Source organism: Oryctolagus cuniculus, chromosome 11 (assembly GCF_964237555.1).
Source record: "Oryctolagus cuniculus chromosome 11, mOryCun1.1, whole genome shotgun sequence".
Classification (NCBI taxonomy): domain Eukaryota; kingdom Metazoa; phylum Chordata; class Mammalia; order Lagomorpha; family Leporidae; genus Oryctolagus; species Oryctolagus cuniculus.
The window spans coordinates 53,494,602-53,515,268 of NC_091442.1; the positions used below are offsets into that span (position 1 = coordinate 53,494,602).

The following is a 20,667-nucleotide window of genomic DNA, read 5'->3' on the forward strand; positions in this document are numbered from 1 at the left end:
TAACTCAGAACCACTGCTTGAAGCCATTTTCATTCAAAACCAGCAGTAGCTTAAAAGTTAACTACCTTAGCAAGCGGTGGACGCTGCGGCTCACTAGGCTAATCCTCCGCCTGCAGCGCCGCCGGCACCCCAGGTTCTAGTCCCGGTTGGAGCGCTGGATTCTGTCCAAGTTGCCCCTCTTCCAGGCCAGCTCTCTGCTGTGGCCCGGGAGTGCAGTGGAGGATGGCCCAAGTGCTTGGGCCCTGCACCCACATGGGAGACCAGGAGGAAGCACCTGGCTCCGTAGTGGCCATTTGGGGGGTGAACCAACGGAGGGAACCTTTCTCTCTCTCTCTCTCTGTCTATAACTCTAACTCTGCCTGTCAAAAAAAAAAAAAAAAAAAGTTAACTACCCTATATTCAAAAATACAGTTTAAACTGAAGTAAACCTCCTTTTCCTTCGCAGAATTTAAATCAGAGCCCCAAGAAACAGAATACCCCAACCTGGCATGCAGGCACCAGTGCACAGTGATCTTGGTCTATCCTCAGAAAAATGCACCTGTGTCATTCCTTATCCTTCCTCTTGGCTGTTAGGAAACATACTGCTCTGAAACACGCAATGAAAGCAGTCGATGCAGCTTTCTCTTTGGCCGAGTGATCCCACCAGCAGGTTGTTGAAAGCAATTGGCTGTGCAAAGTGTCACAATCAGTCTCTGTAAACCATCTCCAGGCCCAAGCTGGCCTCTTTTCCTGCTTCATCAATAGAAAAACTCACCTCATTCTACTGTCTACCAAGTCCAAACAAGGTTGTATTCATTTAGAGAGCTGATTGGATCTTTTATATGCCGATATAGGGGCATCTAGGTTGTTTAATGAAGAGGGCTTTTTTTTTTGACAGGCAGAGTAGACAGTGAGAGAGAGACAGAGAGAAAGGTCTTCCTTTGCCGTTGGTTCACCCTCCAATGGCCGCCGCGGCCGGCGCGCTGCGGCCGGCGCACCGCGCTGATCCGATGGCAGGAGCCAGGAGCCAGGTGCTTTTCCTGGTCTCCCATGGGGTGCAGGGCCCAAGCACCTGGGCCATCCTCCACTGCACTCCCTGCCCACAGCAGAGAGCTGGCCTGGAAGAGGGGCAACCGGGACTAGAACCCGGTGTGCCGGCGCCACTAGGCGGAGGATTAGCCTAGTGAGCCGTGGCGCCGGCCATGAAGAGGGATTTCTAAAGGACGTCAGCCTAGGGTAGGGGCAAGAGCACCCCAGGTAAAGAAATTAACCAACAAAAATGTCCCAGTTTCAAGTGGAGAAACTCCTTTTCCAGCACAGACATGTAGAAATTCCCCTTGCCTTTTAGGTATCATTGTGAGGTGGATTATTAAATGTTGGGCACAGTGGATTTTATATTGGTAAAGCAAACAGCTCATTTGAAACACACACACTAATTCTCTTGCCAAGCCGCTTATAATTTTTCAGAAAAAATTTTGTCTTCTTTCAGGGAGGATGAAAGCAGACGACCAGTACAACATCGCCATCTAGTGGCAACATGTATTCATAGGCCTTTTCTACCTAAAACACCCATTTGTCTTTTCTTCCCAAACTGCTAAAGTAAAATTAGATCCCAACAGACTGTAACAATGTAAAAAAAAACTTAAGAGGCACATTGAAAAGTTCAAATGTAAATTAAATTCTTTATTGAATAAAAATGTTTCAGACTAAGCAAGGCTGTAAGAAAGCAAAATATTTTACATCTCTAAAATATCAGACTAAATCTCTAGAAACGCAGTACAAAGAAGGGCCTATAGCTTGAAACACCTCTCCCTCCCGCACATAAAATCTGGAATATCGATTATGTACAGATGTACTCAAGTTGATAATGTTCCAAAGACTTAAAAAAGGTTATTTGAAAGGCAGAGAGAGAAAGAGAGAGATTGATCAATCTTCCATCTGCTGGTTACTCCTGAAATGCCTGCAACAGCTGGGACCGGGCCAGGCCAAAGCCAGGAGTCAGGAACTCCATCCAGGTTTCCCAGCACCTGAGTCATCACCTGCTGCTTCCTAGGGCACACACAGCTGAACTGGAAGTGGAGCCGGGCCTTGATGCCAGGTACCCCAACATGGGATGCGGACATCCCAAATCGGTGACCTGCCCCAGTGTTCCAAAGCCTTAATACTAGAGAAAATCATCCCAAGAAAAAGGCCAATCATTGGTTTATTATCATCCTGGGAATATTATCTACCATAAAAACCAATATATTTCAGAGCTAATAAGTATTTAAAAATCAGTCCTCAGAAAGAAGACATCACAAGTAGAACAAATTTAAGGCGGTTCTTTCTGTATCTCCTCCATTAAGTTCCGCACTGTGCTCTAACATGGAGTGTGGTGGATAATGACATTGTAGCCTCAGTAAAGCATGAAAGAGACCACCAGAAAACAAGTCGGTCTCTTGGGGTCAAACTCATTGGCAAAACCACTGCGGGTGTGGGGGACAAGAGATCTCGCCAAGGACCAAGGCATGCTGGTAGGTTCTCTACTTGCCTCAAAAAGCTGTTCTGAAAAGATGGCTGTATTACATCGGAACAAGGATGGAGTCTAAGAGAGCAAACCAAAATCAATTCCCCATACATCTGAGAGTAAGAAAATTCACCTAAAACTTTTTTAAGAAGACTAAATAAATGATCCCTTAACAGCTGAATCCTAAAAAATTGAAGTGGTATTCCTTTGAAAATATACAAATGTGTGCTTTGTACTAAAGTGCATCCAGTCATAATGTTTAGGTCTCTAAATCCCTTCTGTGTGTTCTCTCATTCCATAGTAGTATTTGCAGTCTAACAATGCACAGCTCATCATCTGTTTAATATTGCCTTTTGGGAAATACAGTGGGATCTGGACTACATCACTGGATCAGCTAGATGTTTCCCTGTTAGAAGACTTTACAGCACTTCTGTGTATCAGCACTGCTAATGTGCAGAATTTAAGGAATGCTGTCACCAGCATTTAGAATGGGTTCACTGAAGCTGCTGTATGGGGCTCTTTTGGTGGTCGAAGCTCTCTTCCAAAGTCGCGTCCATGTAAATTAAGACACCTGCTTATGGGCATCACTTGGATAAAGGGCAGTGGCTCACTAACATGCATTTAAGGCCCAGCGCGGTTGCGAATTCGTCATTCCTCATCCTCATCCTCATCGTAGTACCGATTTCTCTTGATCTGTTCTTCCACAGACAGCTCTTTGACCACTTCTCCCTCCCAGAATCCCACATCCTGGGATTTCTGGTTCTGAGCAGTGAATTCTTTAGTGGAGGTGTTGTCTACAAAGCTGGACCAACTGGGAGACTTAGGTTCCAGTGGAGACTGCTGCTTCGTGTGGTTGTTATCATCTTCATCTAAATTTGCACCATTTTCTAGAAGGTTCTCATCCTCCCCCTCAAGACCATGCATCTCCTCGCTTCTCCTCCCCACCACCCCTCCTTTAGATTCCTTGTGCTGCCAGCTTGTCTTCCCCACATCCCCATTCTTCTGGGAGGCCTTAGTATTTTCCACTTGTTTCCTTTCTGCTATTGCTCCTCCCGCATACTCCTCACTCTGCTCAGACATGCTCCAGCCTTTCCTGACAGGTGAGGACAAAGCTTTCGGGCTCTTGACAGAGCTGGTTCTAAACGAAGCCGCGACGGTGAAGGGGCGGCTCCTCTCCTTCAGGGAAGAAGACCGCCGTAGCTTCTTCAGATCCAGGTCTATGTCCTCGGGAGCTTCAGGCTTGCCGATTTCATCCTCGGGAGGCCACTTGGGCTTGGACACTTTGATCCCTTCCTCCAAGGCACTGCCTGAACTGCCAAGTTCGGTTGGGGGCGGCCAGGCGATCCTCAGCTTCTTGGTTTCCGCTGGCTTATCTTCCCTCTCCCGCGGAGGGGAGGCCTTGGCTTCCATACTTGCAGCCAGCACGCCCACCTTAGCGATGGGGGCATCTTCTACCCCTGGGCTCTGAAGGACCTCCCCTGCACTTGGGAGCTGGGCTGGTCTCTCTGAAGTCTCTTCATTTTCACTTTTGCTAACCCACAGATCCTTGTGTGGTCTGTGCCCAAAGCCTTCATCATAGTTACCTTTGGATTTAAAGAGTTGATTGAAGTGAGGCTTACAATAGATTCGCCCGTGTAAAGATGCATATGTTCCCAGACTGTTATTAAAGGAAAAAGAGCATAAACTTAGCAAGTCTTTAGACTTTCATTTGCACCAGCATGCTAAAATTGAGCAGTTCCAGTATATTTAGAAGATACTAAGTGAGAATCTTCTATTTTTTTAAGACTTATTTTTATTTTATTTGAAAGTCAGATTTACAGAGAGAAAGGGAAAGATGAGAGAGATCTTCTATTTGCTAGTTCACTTCCCAAATGGCCACAGTGAAGCCAGGAGCCAGTAGTCTCATCTGGGTCTCCCACGTGGATGTAAGGTTAAATCTTTTTAAATATTTTATTTATTATTTGAAAGGGTGACAGAGAGAGAGGGAAACACACACATGCACACACACAGATATTCTATCCGCTGGTTCACTCCCTACGTGATCACAACAGGCAAGGCTGTACCAGACTTTAGCCTGGAGCCAACAATTTCATCTGGTTCTCCTATATTGGTGGCAGGGGCTCAATTGAGAAGGTTCTAGAAGGTTCTCATCCCCACCCCCCCAGCCATGAATCTCCTCGCTTCTACTCCACACCACTTGGGCTATCTCCTGTACCTTCCCAGGCAATTACTAGGAAGTTGGGTCAGAAGTGGAATAGCATGGGGCCAGCACTGTGGCATAGTGGGTAAAGCTGCTGTCTGCAGTGCAAGAATCCCATATGGGTGCTGGTTCAAGTCCCAGCTGCTCCACTTCCAATCCAGCTCTGTTATGGCCTGGGAAAGCAGTGGAAGATAGCCCAAGTGCTTGGGCCCCTGTACCCATGTGGGAGACCCGGAAGAAGTTCCTGGCTCCTGGCTTCGGATCAATGCAACTCTGGACATTGCAGCCAACTGGGATTTGAACAGGCAGATGGAAGACCTCTCTCTCTCTCTCTCTTTTTTCTCTGCCTCTCCTTCTCTCTCTGTGTAATTCTGACTTTCAAATAAATATTTTTTTTTTTTTTAAAGAAGTGGAGTAGCTGGGACTAGAACCACCATTCCATTATGGGATATAGGTATCCCAAGAAATGGCTTAATTTGCTATGCTATAACGCTAACTCTACCAGGGCTTTGGCTGGGGCTGCTGTTGTGGGCATTTGGGGGAGTGAACCAGTGGCTGCAAAAATTCTATGTCCATGTCTCTCCCTGTCTCTATGTTTCTCAAGTGAATTAAAAGCAAAACAACAATAGCAACAATAAACTATTTTAGAACAAATGTTTGTGCTGTAAGGAAAGCTGGAGAAAGTGACATCTTGGTTACTTCCTTCTCTAAGACTCTATGACTAAAATGATTCTTAGGGAATATTTTTCCAATTTGTCCCATGTATATCTGCATTTTGCTTTACTTAGAAAAAATGATACATCATTATTTTCTCAGGGAAAAACTAAAATGAAACAAGATAGAGAAAGACATATGCTGTTTGGGGGGATTATTATTGTTGTTATTACCTTTTATACGTTGCTTAGAACCCCCTGAGGTAATGGCTTAGGCAAGGAACCCCTTGAGATTTTTTTTTTTGTTAAAGATTTATGTATTTATTTGAAAGGCAGAGTTACAGAGAGGCAGAGACAGAGACAGAGGGAGAGAGGTCTTCCATCTGCTGGTTCACTCCCCAAATGGCCACAATGGCTGGAGCTGAGCCAATTTGAAGTGAGAAGCCAGGAACTTCCTCCAGGTCCCCACGTGGGTGCAGGGGTGCGAGGACTTGGGCCATCTTCTTCTGCTTTCCAGGCCACAGCAGAGAGCTGGATCGGAAGTGGAGCAGCCAGGACTCGAACTGACACCCACAGGGGATGCTGGCACTGCAGGCGGCGGCTTTACCCACTGTACCACAATGCCGGCGCCCCTTGAGATTTCTTAACTTTATGACTCTGGGACACCAAGGGAAAACTTTCTACTAAATTAGGTCACAGGGGTTTTTACCTACAACCTGTGTTGAGTAAGCTTCAGTTCTAACAAGGAAATTAACATATCAAGGTACCAAGTATCTCCAAATAAAATTATCATTTTATATGAAAGATCTGTCGCTAAATGATGCTGCTGACTTTATTCAGAGTATCAGTGCTTTAAGAGCCAAAGACGGCTGGCGCCGGCACACCCGGTTCTAGTCCCGGTGAGGGCGCCGGATTCTGTCCCAGTTGCCCCTCTTCCAGGCCAGCTCTCTGCTGTGGCCCGGGAGTGCAGTGGAGGATGGCCCAAGTGCTTGGGCCCTGCACCCACATGGGAGACCAGGAGAAGCACCTGGCTCCTGGCTTTGGATCAGCGCAGTGCACTGGCCGCAGCGGCCATTGGAGGGTGAACCAACATCAAAGGAAGACCTTTCTCTCTGTCTCTCTCTCTTTCACTGTCCACTCTGCCTGTCAAAACAAACAAACAAACAAACAAAAAACAAAACAAAACAAAAAAACAGTAGTGCCACCCATAGAGAGAGAGGACTGGGTTACCTAAGTTTGTTGTTGCAATAGGAGCAACGGAAGCAGCTGATGTGAAACACCTGCTGATTGGCCAGGAGCCGCTCCATGGGGTACACTGTCTTCTGACATTCCACGCAGGTCTCTCTCACAGGCGCCTGAAACTTCTAGAAAAAGGAAAAGTGCAACTTTAGTTTAGGTAGCGATGTGTTAGCACTCTGCTGAGTTGGGTCCTAGGATTTACTTGACCTAAGGACTCCCTTAGCTGGTCTGTCAATTCTCGTAGGAGCACTAACCGTGCTACAGTTCTATCCATTGACTCACTGAAGCCGGGAGGCTCTCCTGGCTTCCTTTCCCAAATTGTCTGGCTGCAGCTGCCATGGAGGACTGGGAGAGTTGGGACTGCATTGCAGAGAAAGGCTCAGATAACCACACACACACACATGGTATGCACAGAAAGGACCAGGGGACAGGGAGGAGGGTGCACGGATTGGGAGAAAATGTCCTCACATACCGAAGAAGGGAGTTTGACTCAAGTACCAGGTCACAGCAGGGCAGACTTCCTTGAGAACAGATACTGAAGGGGATGCATGTCAAGGAGAGCAAGAACATTTGACTTTGGGAAGGAGGAAAAGATATTTTAGTAAAGGATCTTTTACTCCCCTCTGCTTATGATTTTGACCTGATCAATCAGCTGGGCAGAATATTTAAAAAGTCAAAACTGACAAATGAAAGGAATCATTTATAAAAGACGAACTATTGGGGCTGGCGCTGTGGCATAATAGGCTAAGCCTCTGCCTGAGGCGCTGGTTTGTGTCCTGGCTGCTCTACTTCCAATCCAGCTCTCTGCTGTGGCCTGGGAAAGCAGTAGAAGATGGCCCAGGTCCTGGGGCCCCTCTACCCATGTGGGAGACCCAGAAGAAGCTGTTGGCTTCAGACTGACAAAGCTCTGGCCATTGCAGTCATTTGGGGAGTGAACCAGCAGAAGATCTGTCTCTGCTTTTCAAATAACTAAGTAAATCTTAAAAAAAAAAAAAAAAAAAAAAAGAAAAGAAAAAAGGAAGAAATAAAGAAAAAGAAATGGTTACATGGCTATCAGTTGCAGGGGAGGGGAGTAAAAAGCCCATATGTGTGCGTCACACTAGACTTGCCCAAAACAACCACTTGGACCAGTAGACGTAGGAAGCAGCCTGTGGAGATGCTCTGCTGCCAAGATCTGCTTGGGCACTCAAAAACAAAAACAAAAACAAATACTTATGGTGGTAAATAATGCAAATTGGCCCCAAGGTCCGGGACCTGAGTGCTTAAGCCTACAATGAAACAGGTTATGAGTAAAAGAGCATTTTGATTTAAAAATCTGAAAGTAGGCCCCTAAAAAATTCAGATTGCTAGTTCAGTTGCCACATGATTCACTAGGAAGCAAAAGCAAAAGCAAGGGGTGGTTTTCTAGGTGGATTTAGATAGGAAATATGAGTAGAAAGCGAGATTTACAAAAGGGAGTTTAGTAAAATTAGTGATAAATGCCCAAATGAGAGCCAAGGGATTTAATAACCAAGGAACAAATCTAAGCAGAAATGACTCTCAGATGGGGAGTGAACCAGCAGATGGAAGACCTCTCTTTCTGTCTCTACCTCTCTCTATAACTCTGTCTTTCAAATAAATAAAATAAATCTTAAAAAAAAAAATCAAAGCCCAAGGGAGGTATTTAGATGTGACCCAATGTCACTGTACTGAACATTCTTGGAAAAAATTAACGAATTATTTTGGGCTCAGAATTTTTTTTCCTTATTACGGACATTTTTTTTTTTTTTAAGATTTATTTATTTGAAAGTCAGACTTACACAGAAAGAGGAGAGGCAGAGAGGAAGAGAGCAGTTTTCCATCTGCTGGTTCACTCCCCAACTGGCTGTAATGGCCAGAGCTGCGCCAATCTGAAGCCAGGAGCTTTTTCCAGGTCTCCCACGAGGGTGCAGGGGCCCAAGGACTTGGACCATCTTCTATTGCTTTCCCACGCCATAACATAGCTGGATTGGAAGAGGAGAAGCCAGGTCTCGAACCGGCGCCCATACGGGATGCCGGCACTTCAGGCCAGGGAGTTAACCCACTGTGCCACTGTGCTGGCCCCCTTATTATGGACATTTCTATCAAGATAGAACATAAATGGAGATGTCTTTGCATAATTTTGATTAGGTTTTCACTTAAAAGGATCAGGTCCTTGTGTAGCATGCAGGACACACATTAAAATGCAACATAAAAATCTAGGTATGATGGTACAATTGAGGTCACTGGAGACAGTCTGTACAAATCACAGTTCACTCAGAATAAAAACATACTTGTCAGACCAAAAACATTTTTCAGTTACATAGAAGAGATTCTTTATTTTTTTTTTCCCCCTAAACTGGATTTAGGGGACTAAATACTCATTCTGGTCAGTAGCGACAGAGCAGGAGGCAGAAACTTCACATGAGCTAAGGAAAGTGGGTGTGATTCTGCTACAGGGGAGTGATGGGGGGTCAGAGCCTGCCTCCCTCACAAACACTGTGCAAGGGCGCAGCCCAGAGAACAGAAAGGAGAACCCGAGAGGAAGTGAAAGTGGAGCTCACATTAGGAGGAAAGTGGAAGGCAGGAGCAGAAATTAGGTACCGGGAGCAGGAAGCAGAAGCTGGAAGAGACAAACAGGAACCTCCAGTGAATACACAGCATTCGATGGGCCTGGTGCGCTGAAACGCAGACTCAGATCGAAGAACAAGGCCGCGTTTGCTTTCTTTTTCAAGTACCTGCTCCTTGTGGCCACAGTCAGCCTTGCCGCATCTGCCTGCGGCTGGAACACCTCCCAGCTCAGCAGAGCACGCTTTTGGGAGCTTTCACCTACACAGCGAGTGTTATCATTCCCAATTCTTTAGCGTCTTCCTGACACCCACACCTGACCCACAATGGCTCTTTTTAGCATGGCCTTCCCCCACACAAGTGAGAATTCATGCCTCTTCTTTAACTTCAAATTCATAGACTGCCAGATCATACAAGCAAGTGACCACGAGTTCCAGCCAGCCAGACGACCAGATTCCCAGTGTTCATGTTCAAGTCCTCCCCTTGAGCCTTCTGGATATTATTTAAGGTTTACACAGCAGCTGCCCAAGGGACCTCACAGTTTCAAAAAGACAGGAGGATCCCGACATGAACAAATGCCAAGTCCCAGTGGCTGTCCGTTCCCTTTATTTTCTCCATCCTGGGCTTTCAGCCACTTTCCTGTAATTGCCCCCCATGCCTATTCAGACAACAGGAAGCATAGTCAGTGCCCAGAAATCACCATTATCGTGGACCTGGCAAGCATCCTGCCTATGCCTCCAGGCATGCTCAGACTTGGCACGGCCAGGCTTCAAACACTGCCTCTGAGTGTGAGATGGCTCTTATCTTTGCAATATCTGTATTTTTTCCTGTTCGCACAAAATGTTTTTCCTCTCTTTGCCCACCATTTTTCACATGCTAGAAACAAAAGGACCGCGATGTCAGGTGCCTTATCGAAATTCATGCTGTCAGCCACAGAATTAAAACTCAGAACTCTTGACCCACACATCAGTAGAGCCATGTTCTCCATTGTCCTGGAATGTTATATTTCCGTGTGGAAGGAAACCCTTTGGGGAAGAGCACTTTGAACATCTGATAGTCTTCACTTTGCTTCAAACTCAAATAGGCAGAGAGCATCTTCACGCTGCTCTGGGCTGAGTGGGGCGGTGCGTGAATGATGCATGTCCTTAAACTCTGCCTTTCCATGTGAGCGAAGATCCCTCCGCTGGTGAGCATCCACTTACAGCTATTTTCCCAATAAATCTGCCCCTGCATTCTTTCACCTTCTTGCCTCCCGTGTATTTTCTAGTCTAATGCAGATCCCAGTTGGTGTGGGTGTGTTGGGGAGGGGCAGCAGCCGGCAACAGACAGTGAGGCTAACTAGCCCTTAGACACAGTGAAACCAGAAGAAAACTCTGTATTGATGTCGGGTCTCTATTTTGCCCGGTAGGACACCACAAAATGTCTTTCCTTCTCTCCTCCCCATCTGTGCAAAATATCCAGTAATAGAACTAAAATTCTTCACCACACAGTAGTACATGGTTGTGTCGGTTCTGGACAGCCTTAACCCTTCCCCTGGCTCTCTGTGGAACCCTGTGAAAGCATTGTGGGGGCTCTTCCTGTCTTAGGAAGACTGACCTGCACACAGAGGAGGAGGAAGGGGCAGTGTTCTGGAAAAGCAGCAGATGAAGCAAACCCCAGATGCCCTCCCAGCATAATTCTGGTAGCTTTGCAAAACAGCACACAAGCGTCCACCCTGTGCCCAGGGAGGGACAGCGGCAGGGCACCACGAGGGGCACTGCAACGCACGCCCTCTCGAGCACGTGGCTGAGTTCTCTCTCTACATCCACAAGCAGGACCAGCCAGGGAAGAAGCCCAGGACAGGGCTGTCCAGGACTGGGCACAGTGGAGACAACGGGTGTTCTCAGATGGAGCACGTCTGCTTGTCTTGTCCTCCCCTCTGGAAACATTTAAGGGGAGACTTCTTTCAAATGGGGGGACACAAAGCTTAAAAGATCTCAGAGTCAGGGGGCTGGTGCTGTGGTGCAGTGGGTTAACGCCCTGGCCTGAAGCGCCAGCATCCCATATGGGTGTCAGTTCGAGTCCCGGCTGCTCCTCTTCCGATCCAGCTCTCTGCTATGGCCTGGAATAGCAGAAGATGGCCCAAGTCCTTGGCCCCTGCACCCGTGTGGGAGACCCAGAAGAAGCTCCTGGCTCCTGGCTTCGGATCGGTGCAGCTCTGGCTGTTGTGGCCAATTGGGGAGTGAACCATTAGATGGAAGACCTCTCTCTCTCTCTGCCTCTCTCTGTAACTCTTTCAAGTAAATAACATAAATCTTAAAAAAAAAAAAAAAAGATCTCTGAGTCTTTCTCTTTCCCTCTCCCTTCAACTTTACTGCAGTGTAGTTGACAATCAGAAACCTGGGCTGGTGTTGTGGCATCGCTTACAGCACCAGCATCCCAATGCAAAGGTTTGCATCTCAGCTGCTCTACTTCCTGTCCACTTCCCTGCTAATGTGCCTGGGGAGGCAGTGGATGGGTGGTCCAATTGCTTGAGATCCTGTCACTCAAATAGGGAGATTCAGATGGAATTCCTGGCTCCTGGCTTTGGCCTGGCCCAACTTAGGCTGTTGTGGCCGCTTGGGGAGTGAATCAGCAGGTAGAATATATCTCTGTCTCTCTCTCCTTCTGTCATTCTGCTTTTAAAAATAAATAACTGAATCTTTAAAAAACAGAAATGGGCTGGCATAGTGGCATAGGAGGTAAAGCCACCACTTCTGACACCAGTATTCCACATGGGTGCTGGTTCATATCCCAGCTGCTCCACTTCCAATCCAGCTCCCTGTTAATGTTCCTGGGAAGGCAGAGGAAGATGGTCCAAGTCCTTGGGCCCTTGCCATCCACATGGGATACCTGGAAGAAGCTCCTGGCTCTTCACTCTGGCCTGGTACTGGCTGTTGTAGCCATCTGGGGGCTGATCAACTGGATAGAAGCGCTCCCCCCACCTTCCCCTCAATTTCCTCTCTCTCTGTAACTCTGCCTTTCAAATAAATAAATCTTTAAAACAAAACAAAAAACCTCTGAGTCTCTTAAGCAGTAAGGGCCTGATCCTTCTCACAGGGTCTACAGAGCTCTGTTCTGAGAACAACTACAACTTTCTTAACTCAAGTCTCATCAGCTGAGCTCTGGAGCTAGTGTTGAAAGTATATAAGGTGGGGCCGGTGCTGTCGCGTAGTGGGTAAAGCCACTGTTTGCAGCACCAGCATCCCTTATGGGCAACAGTTCAAGTCCTGGCTGCTCCAATTCCAATCCAGCTCTCTGCTATGGCCTGGGAAGGCAGTGGAAGATGGCCCAAGTCTTTGGGCCCCTGCATCCATGTGGGAAACCTGAAAGAAGCTCCTGGCTCCTGGCTTCAGATTGGCTCAGCTCTGGCCATTGTGGCCATTTGGGGAGTGAACCAGCAGATGGAAGATCTTTCTCTCTCTCTGCTTCTGCCTCTCTGTAACTCTGCCTTTCAAATAAATGAATCAATCTTTAAAAAACAAAAGTATACAAAAATCCTAACTTTTAAAGACTTAATAAAGCTAAAATTTGAAAGGAATTGAGTCTCTACCTTAGATGTCCTATTTTCAATAACAGACAGGCAGGCAGTGAGGAACAGTTATTTTCTAGGATGTGTGGGACCCAAAAATCTATTCTGAGTGAACAAGTTTATTCTTAGCTTTATGTAATTTTCCAAAGTGGAGAAACAACTTCTGTTGCATGGTCTATATCCATGAGACCAGTCACGCCAGCAGGTCTTCCCATAAACACCCACGGAAAGCATTTTACTTGCCTGCCAGACTGCAAGGGGAACTTGGAGGAAGAGAAAGCAAACTGCTCTTGCACAAATACGTAGAGATGTAACTGGGTCTCAGCCCAGGTTCTGTGCACCATGGCCACTGGAGCTTTGGAACGCAGGCAAACAAAGGCAACCAGGCCTGTTTTCCTCCAGTTTTAACACAATGCTCACAAGCTGAGGGACAAGTCTGTGATAACAAGGCTGTCTGCCTTCTACTGCTCAGTGACCAGGCCAAGGCAGCACGCGTGGGTCTGAGGCAGGTACCAGACGGCCCTGCCGCTGTCCTCTCTCTGATGCACATACAGCCCTCATCAGCTCAGTCTGAATCAGAAGGGATCTCAACTCAGTACAGATCAGTCTAGCCTGCTGGGAGGAGACCTGTTCCTCTGAGGCAGGGAAGGAAGACTGTGTGGAGAGCTTGAATATTCTTCAGGACAGATTTTAGTTTGCCGGGTCCCTTGGTTGGTTACAAAGAACCCACAATTAAGTCAAATCTGCTGGCACTTCTTGATCCCAGAACCACAACCAGCGATCTGTATCTGGGCGGCTGTTGCTGTTGGAGGGGAAAGTAACCCCGTGGCTTCTGCTGGGAAAAAAAAGTGCTGAGGGCAGGCTGAGCAGATTTCCATGGAAACACATAGGCTGAACATATATGCAGAGCCAATCACTGTGATAACGCAGGGAGTTCATCTTGTCCTCGCTTTCTCTTGACACTTTTGTACCTTTCATTCTCCAATAAACATTAATATCCACATACATCTCAGCTCAGCTCTTTTTAAGGTTTATTTATTTGAAAGTCAAGAGTTAGAGAGAGGGAGACGGAGATGGACACACACACACACACACACACAGAGATCCAGAGATCCAGAGAGGGAGGGAGGGAGAGAGGGGGAGAGGGGGAGAGGGGGAGAGGGGGAGAGGGGGAGAGGGGGAGAGAGAGAGATTTTCCACCTGCTGGTTCATTCCCCAGGTGGCTACAATGGCCAGGGTTGGGCCAGGCCAAAGCCAGGAGCCAGAAGCTTCTTCTGGGTCTCCTACATGGGTGGCAGGGGCCCAAGTACTTGGGCCATCTTCCACTGCTTTCCCAGCCTCATTAACAGGGAGCTGGATTGGAAGTGGAGCAGCTAGGACTTGAACTGTTGCTCTGATATGGAATGCCAGCATTACAGGTAGCAATTTTACCCACTACGCCACAGTGCTGGCCCCTTATATCTCAGCTTTCTTTAAAATTTTCCTGTATTCCTCTGGGCCATTTGGGGAATGACTAAATGGATGGAAGATTTCTTTCCCTGCCTCTCCCTGTCACTCTTTCAAATAAATAAATTTTTTTTTTTGACAGAGTTAGTGAGAGATAGAGACAGAGAGAAAAGTCTTCCTTCTGTTGGTTCATTCCCCAAATGGCTGCTATGGCAGGTGCTATGCCGATCCAAAGCTAGGAGCCAGGTGCTTCCTCCTGGTCTCCCATGCAGGTGCAGGGCCCAAGGACTTGGGCCACCCTCCACTGCCTTCCCGGGCCACAGCAGAGAGCTGGACTGGAAGAGGAGCAACCAGGACTAGAACCTGGCACCCATATGGATGCTGGCGAATAAAATAAATCTTAAAAAAAATTTTTTTTGTTTCCTATTTCCTATCCCTCTACCTTTTAAATTCATCCTTTAAATCTTGGATTCTCCCCTTTCCTTCTTTGTTCCAAACCCTCACTTACATTTTCCCTTCAACCTTTCTCAGAACCAAAATTTCACGCAGAGGCACCAGGCACACATAATGAAGAGACAGGTGCATGGCAGATACGGGCATGAGGTTGGGGCAGCACAAACCACCTTAAAACTAATTCCTATCTATTGAGTTTCTCTCAAAAGCTGAAATGTTTGAAAATAGAACCCAACTACTTCAGAGGAGAAGGACACTAAAGAAGCATGAGGTGTGTTTGCTTCTGAATCCAGAGAGGTAAGGCAGCACGGCATTGGCAAAGCACTCCAAGAAAGCAAGTCAGCTAATAAGCCTCAGTTAGTCTTGGAGGGTATTTAAAAAAATAAACACCTTTTTGGGGGGCTTACTTTTATGCAATATGTATATATATATATATATTTGCTCAGAGAAAGGGAACACTGTTCCCTTTCAAACACTGTTCCTTTCAAAATCTGGGGACTACAAGACCAGAGACTGAATAGCCTTGTAAAATTTTCTTAGCATATAAAAACTTCCATACATTCCTTAGCATCTAATATTATAATACTTACATCTGGTATTAAGTGTTGCTTGAATGCTGAATTTACAGAAATTGGCCTGGCCAACCCCCATCCTAGTGGATACATCCTTTTTTTTTTTTTTAATTTTTTTTTATTTTTTTGACAGGCAGAGTGGACAGTGAGAGAGACAGAGAGAAAGGTCTTCCTTTGCCATTGGTTCACCCTCCAATGGCCGCCTCGGCTGGCGCGCTGCGGCCGGCGCACCGTGCTGATCCGATGGCAGGAGCCAGGAGCCAGGTGCTTTTCCTGGTCTCCCATGGGGTGCAGGGCCCAAGCACTTGGGCCATCCTCCACTGCACTCCCTGGCCACAGCAGAGAGCTGGCCTGGAAGAGGGGCAACCGGGACAGAATCCGGCGCCCCAACCGGGACTAGAACCCGGTGTGCCGGCGCCGCTAGGCGGAGGATTAGCCTAGTGAGCCGCGGTGCCGGCCCGATACATCCTTTCTTTAAAAATACTAACAGGGGCCGGCACTGTGGCGTAGTGGGTAAAGCCGCCACCTGCAGTGCCAACATCTCATATGTGCGCCGGTTCAAGTCCCGGCTGCTTCACTTCCAGTCCAGCTCTCTGCTATGGCTTGGGAAAGCAGCAGAAGATGGCCTAAGTCCTTGGGCCCCTGCACCTGTGTGGGAGACCCGGAAGAAGCTCCTGGCTCCTAACTTCAGATCAGCACAGCTCTGGCCATTGCAGCCATCTGGGGAGTGAACCAGCAGATGGAAGACCTCTCTCTCTGCTTTTGCTTCTCTGTAACTCTGCTTTTCAAATAAATAAAAATAAATCTTTAAAGAAAAATCTAACAACCAATCATGCCATGGTGAAGATCCTCAGGCCAGGGAGCCACCGTCTTCACCATTGCACATTGCACATCTCCACCCAAAGTGCAGATTTTTAACAGATTTTTTTCATATTTCCCACTTTATAGGCTTCACCCATTCACAGATTTATGAACTCGGACATTAAAAAAAGTTGCATTATTTTAACTCCTGTTTTCTTAAAATTTTCCCGAGTGTTTCAGATTTCAAACTGAAGAGATGTTAGTTAACCTCTTCCTCTTGGCCCAAATACCTGAACAGAGGATTGGCTGAAGGGTGCGCATTTGGCCCAATCACAGGTGAACGCAGTGTAACAATTAAAGGTGCATTTGACTCCATTAGCAGGCTCAGGGATGCCTGGGCATCATACCTTCACTGACTTAGGAGGAGAACTCTCAGAGAGGCTGGAGGCTCTGGCATCTGGACTCAGCGGCTTGGGGTGGACAGGCTGCTGGGCCTCACTCTTAACCTGGGAGTTACCTGCTTGAGTTACAAAAGGAAGACATTGTATTGTATCACATGGGACATCTCAGGCTCTGCCAAAAAGCAAAGCTTGGGCACCATCCACGAACCACAGGCCCTCTCAGTACCAGGAGGAAGATTCTGGCACTCAAAGCTATGCTTCTGAGGGTCTCACGTGGGAGGCCTTCTCACCCACAGTGCGACCCCAAACCACCTTGCAAAAACAACTCTAGCGCATTTGTCTTTCTTTGAGGCTGTTTACTGAATTTGGTATCTTTCTGGTGCTTTGCACTTCCATAACTTCTAGGGGGCTTCACTGAAGGTAGGGAAAATGGGGGGAATGTGAGGGCAGAAATTTCAAACCTCGTGTGCCTGTGTGGTGTGGTGAGTCTTAACGCAGATATGCATGGGTGAAGGTTTTGCTTCATAATCATTCAGTGCCAATTCCATGACTTAATTTCCGGCCAGGGCATTCACCCGTGGAGCTCAGAAGTGGTACAGAAAAGCCATTTACACAGCTATTACAGAACCATTAAAGAATTCCTTAAAGTCTACAGTTGAGTCAACACAGCAGTAAAAGATTATGGCTTATTTAAAAAAAATTTTTTTTGCAAACCTAGTCAAAATTCAGAGAGTCCAAGTCCAAGCAAAATGATTGCAGAGGGAATGTTCCTTGATTCAAATGGCAAGAGTTTTCCTCTGAATATTTAAGGTGGGGTTTACCGGAGATCTGTTTAGCTCACGTTTCTACTCTATGTTGAGGGGTTTTCACATCTAAGTAGACTAATTAGCTGGGAAAGAAACTAGAAATCCACATAGATTTTAAAATAATACATTGAAAAACAGAATCAAAAGTGGACTTGGTAAAAACCAAACATTTTTGTCTTTGGGAGAAATGAGGATCGAAAATGTCTCCAAAACAGGATGAGAAAGTGGCAAAATTCAGCACCAATAGGAACACCCCTTCAAAGGTTACTCAAACACTTGTAGTTTTTAATCCCTATAAATGAATAAAATCCTTCTTGCCCAAACATCTGTCCAATGAAACCTCAAAATTAGTCTATACGGTTTTAATTCTTAAAGGGTTTAGGACAAAAAAGGTAGGGTAAGTTCAATGAGAAGCAGCAAAAGTTTGCAGCTTGCCCCAGGTTAATCCTATTCGGTTGAATAGAACTTCCCGTAAGCCGGGAAATGTGTGAAGGGTCTTAAAGCACCAGTCCTTAAAACCAAGTGGAAGATTTGATCAGCTGACCGTTGGCCTCAGTAAGGTTTCTGGACACTGACAGACATGAGGCTACACTGGAATCAAACACAAGGGACAAGGACCTCACCATCCGGACCCTGCGACAGATGCTTATGGAAGTCATCTTCGGCCGGCGAGGGACGGACAGCCAGGCTATTTTCAGTTGCAGAAATCTAGCAGAAAAGGGGCGGATTAAGAATCACATTAAAAATAAAAGAGCGAACGGCTGTTAATGCCATAAAAAACCTGCTGACTCCACTCCGCCACTGGTTGCCTGCAGGGAATAACGGGCACGGAACAGCTGAGCGTTTAAATAAGCAGCGGCAAAGCATCTTTTATGAGGATATTAACATGCCTCTCAATTACAGGGTAGCGGGAGAAACACACTGCATCCAGCTGCCAGCAGTGAGCCTCATCTCTCTTGATAAAAGAAGTCCTAAATGGTACCTTTGCACTCTGAGAAAACAAAGCAAAACAACACTCTCTATATCCAGGATAGCAAAGCTTCTTACCATGTGACGATAAAGCAGCACAGGGCAAGACGAAGTGTTTGAACATAAGAATTATACTTATTCTTTTGTTTTCCTAATTGCTATTTGCTAACGCAGTACATTCTGCTGAAACAAGCGTGCCCATATAAGACCTTTGGATAGTTAAAAAAAACAAAAAACAAACAAACAAAAAACTTTATCTGAAACTCACCTCCAGTATTATCTTTAAGGATACTTTGCTTTTTTAATTTCAGTCTCAAAATGGCAGTGTTTAACAAACAGGCACATCTTATTCCCCAGAAGCCAGCAAATTTAAATAACTTTTGGGGTGAGCGTTTGGCCCAGTGGTTAGGATGCCAGGATGAGATGCCTGCATCCTGTGCTGCACTGCCTGAGTTCAAGTTCTGGTTCCACTACTGTTCCAGCTTCCTACTACTAATGCATACCCTGGGAGGTAGCAGGTGATGGCTCAAACGGTTGGATCCCTCCCAACCACCCTGGAGACCCAGTTTGAGTCCTGGCTGCTGGCTTAGCTATTGTAGGCATTAGAGGAGGAAACCAGCATGGCAACTCTTTCTCACAAATAAATTTTAACATAAAAATTGCAGAAGGAAAAAAAGAAAGAATTCTCTAGTAGTTTTCTCTCTCTCCTTCCTATTGGACCCTAAGCCTTGCTAATGTCTTTCTCCCAAGCCCTAAATCACAAAGGGTCAAATGATGACCTGACGTGTACTCTTCACATAATGTTCTTTCATTTCCATTGGCAATGCTGAGCGTTTATATCAGGATGTCGAATGCACTGAATAAATTTACAATGGAGATTAAGTTGTTGGTGGAATGCACCTGCATTTCAGCATGGCCATTTTTCTACTCTCTCTCATTATGCCAATTCTGACATGGCATAAAATAAATCAGTATAATGATGGCCAACATTTATTGGTGTTTACTCTGTGTCAGGCATTGAACTAATCACCTTTACATATATTATTGCATTTAATGCAAATACATTTTCTGAAAGTTGTGTCCAGCCATAAAAAGCTCTTCAGGTCTTGTTAATGAGTAGGTATATCCATCCCAGGATGGTCTCCTCTCACCTCTAATTGGGTCACCTTGAGCCTTTGGGGTAAATATAATGCCAATCATGACCTCATTGCACGTGGCCAACCATATGACTTCACTGCTTGCAACAACCAGGTGGGAATATGTGAGGTTTTGCTCCAACTTGTCATTATAGAGAAGTACAAATTAATTCATAAGAAGAGAAAAGGGAGAACAAGACCTTGACAAAATATTCCATTTTTCAGTCGTTTCTATTAGTATCAATATCCTTTTGTAGTAAGACAAAATTCATACCGTGCTTAGGTACTGGTTAACAAGAGAGGGCAAAAGGATGGCTGCCAAGGCTCTAAAGTTTTGCAAATTTTAAGGCAGCCAAGGGTTTATACACCTGCAGGGTGTATATGAAAGATATGCACCAACTTAAACCCCTTTCTTTGCCACCCACTCCCCAATTTGTGACTCAGTCATACTAATGCCCTGTTAGGCTGTAATTTAAATGTCCTCATCTTCCAGTTGGGCTTAAAGTTCCAGTTTCAAATCAGCATGAAGACAATCCGGAAGGAAATGTGAAATCACATATAGGGCCAACCCAACATTATTTGCTGGAGGATTATTTTCTAAATTATGTTTGGGAGGTAAACATGGGGATTTAAAAGTTGAGAAATAATCTTCCATTTAAAACAGGGGGAAAACAGGCAGTTTAAGGAGAAAACTCACTCAATACATGGCATGTGACTTAGGGACTGATGCATGAACCCACTGTTGTAACAATATGTGAAATTTGCAGTGGGCATTGTGGCGTAGCAGTGAGGACGCTGCTTGGGATACCTGTATCCCATGTCAGTGTCTTGGCCTCATTTCTCATCCAGCTTCCCTGGTGCTCAGGTACTCTGGGTCCCTGTCATCCATGTGGAAGACCTGGATAGAGTTTTGGGCTCCTGATTTTGGCTTGACCTAGCTCTGGCTGTTGTGGCAAATCAGCAGATGGAATATTGCTGTCTCTTTCTCTCTCTCTGACTTTCAAATAAACTTTTTTTAAAAAATACGTCATTAAAAAATGTGCAATTTATTTGATGACTATGTGACCTTGTAACACATGACTGTCAAGTATTGTCTTATTTCCTTTTTTTAAGATTTTATTTATTTGATAGGTAGAGTTACAGACAGTGAAAGAGAGACAGAGAGAAAGGTCTTCCCTCTGTTGGTTCACTCTCCAAATAGCCACAACAGCTGGAGCTGCGCTGATCTGAAGCCAGGAGCCAGGTGCTTCTTCCTGGTCTCCCATGCGGGTACAAGGGCCCAAGCACTTGGGCCATCCTCCACTGCTTTCCCGGGCCACAGCAGAGAGCTGGACTGGAAGAAGAACAGCTGGAACTAGAACCAGCACCCATATGGGATGCCGGTGCTGCAG

At 46.1% G+C, this 20,667-nt stretch overlaps 1 protein-coding gene across 4 annotated transcripts in view; it reads right to left on the reverse strand.

The window, feature by feature from the left end:
* Positions 1-1,633: 1,633 nt before the first annotated feature.
* The window catches only part of LIMA1 (LIM domain and actin binding 1), a 98,976-nt gene continuing 79,942 nt past the window's right edge, over positions 1,634-20,667 (reverse strand). For 2 of the 4 annotated variants that reach the window (XM_051846271.2, XM_070052208.1), the window contains 4 exons: positions 17,795-17,879; positions 16,372-16,481; positions 6,569-6,702; positions 1,634-4,142 (listed from right to left, as the gene is read on the reverse strand). In XM_051846271.2, coding sequence (XP_051702231.2) covers positions 3,134-4,142; positions 6,569-6,702; positions 16,372-16,481; positions 17,795-17,879 — 1,338 coding nt within the window. In that variant the 3' untranslated portion in view covers positions 1,634-3,133. The remainder of the gene's footprint in view (positions 4,143-6,568; positions 6,703-16,371; positions 16,482-17,794; positions 17,880-20,667) is intronic. The other 2 variants (XM_051846273.2, XM_051846276.2) reach the window with 2 other exon arrangements.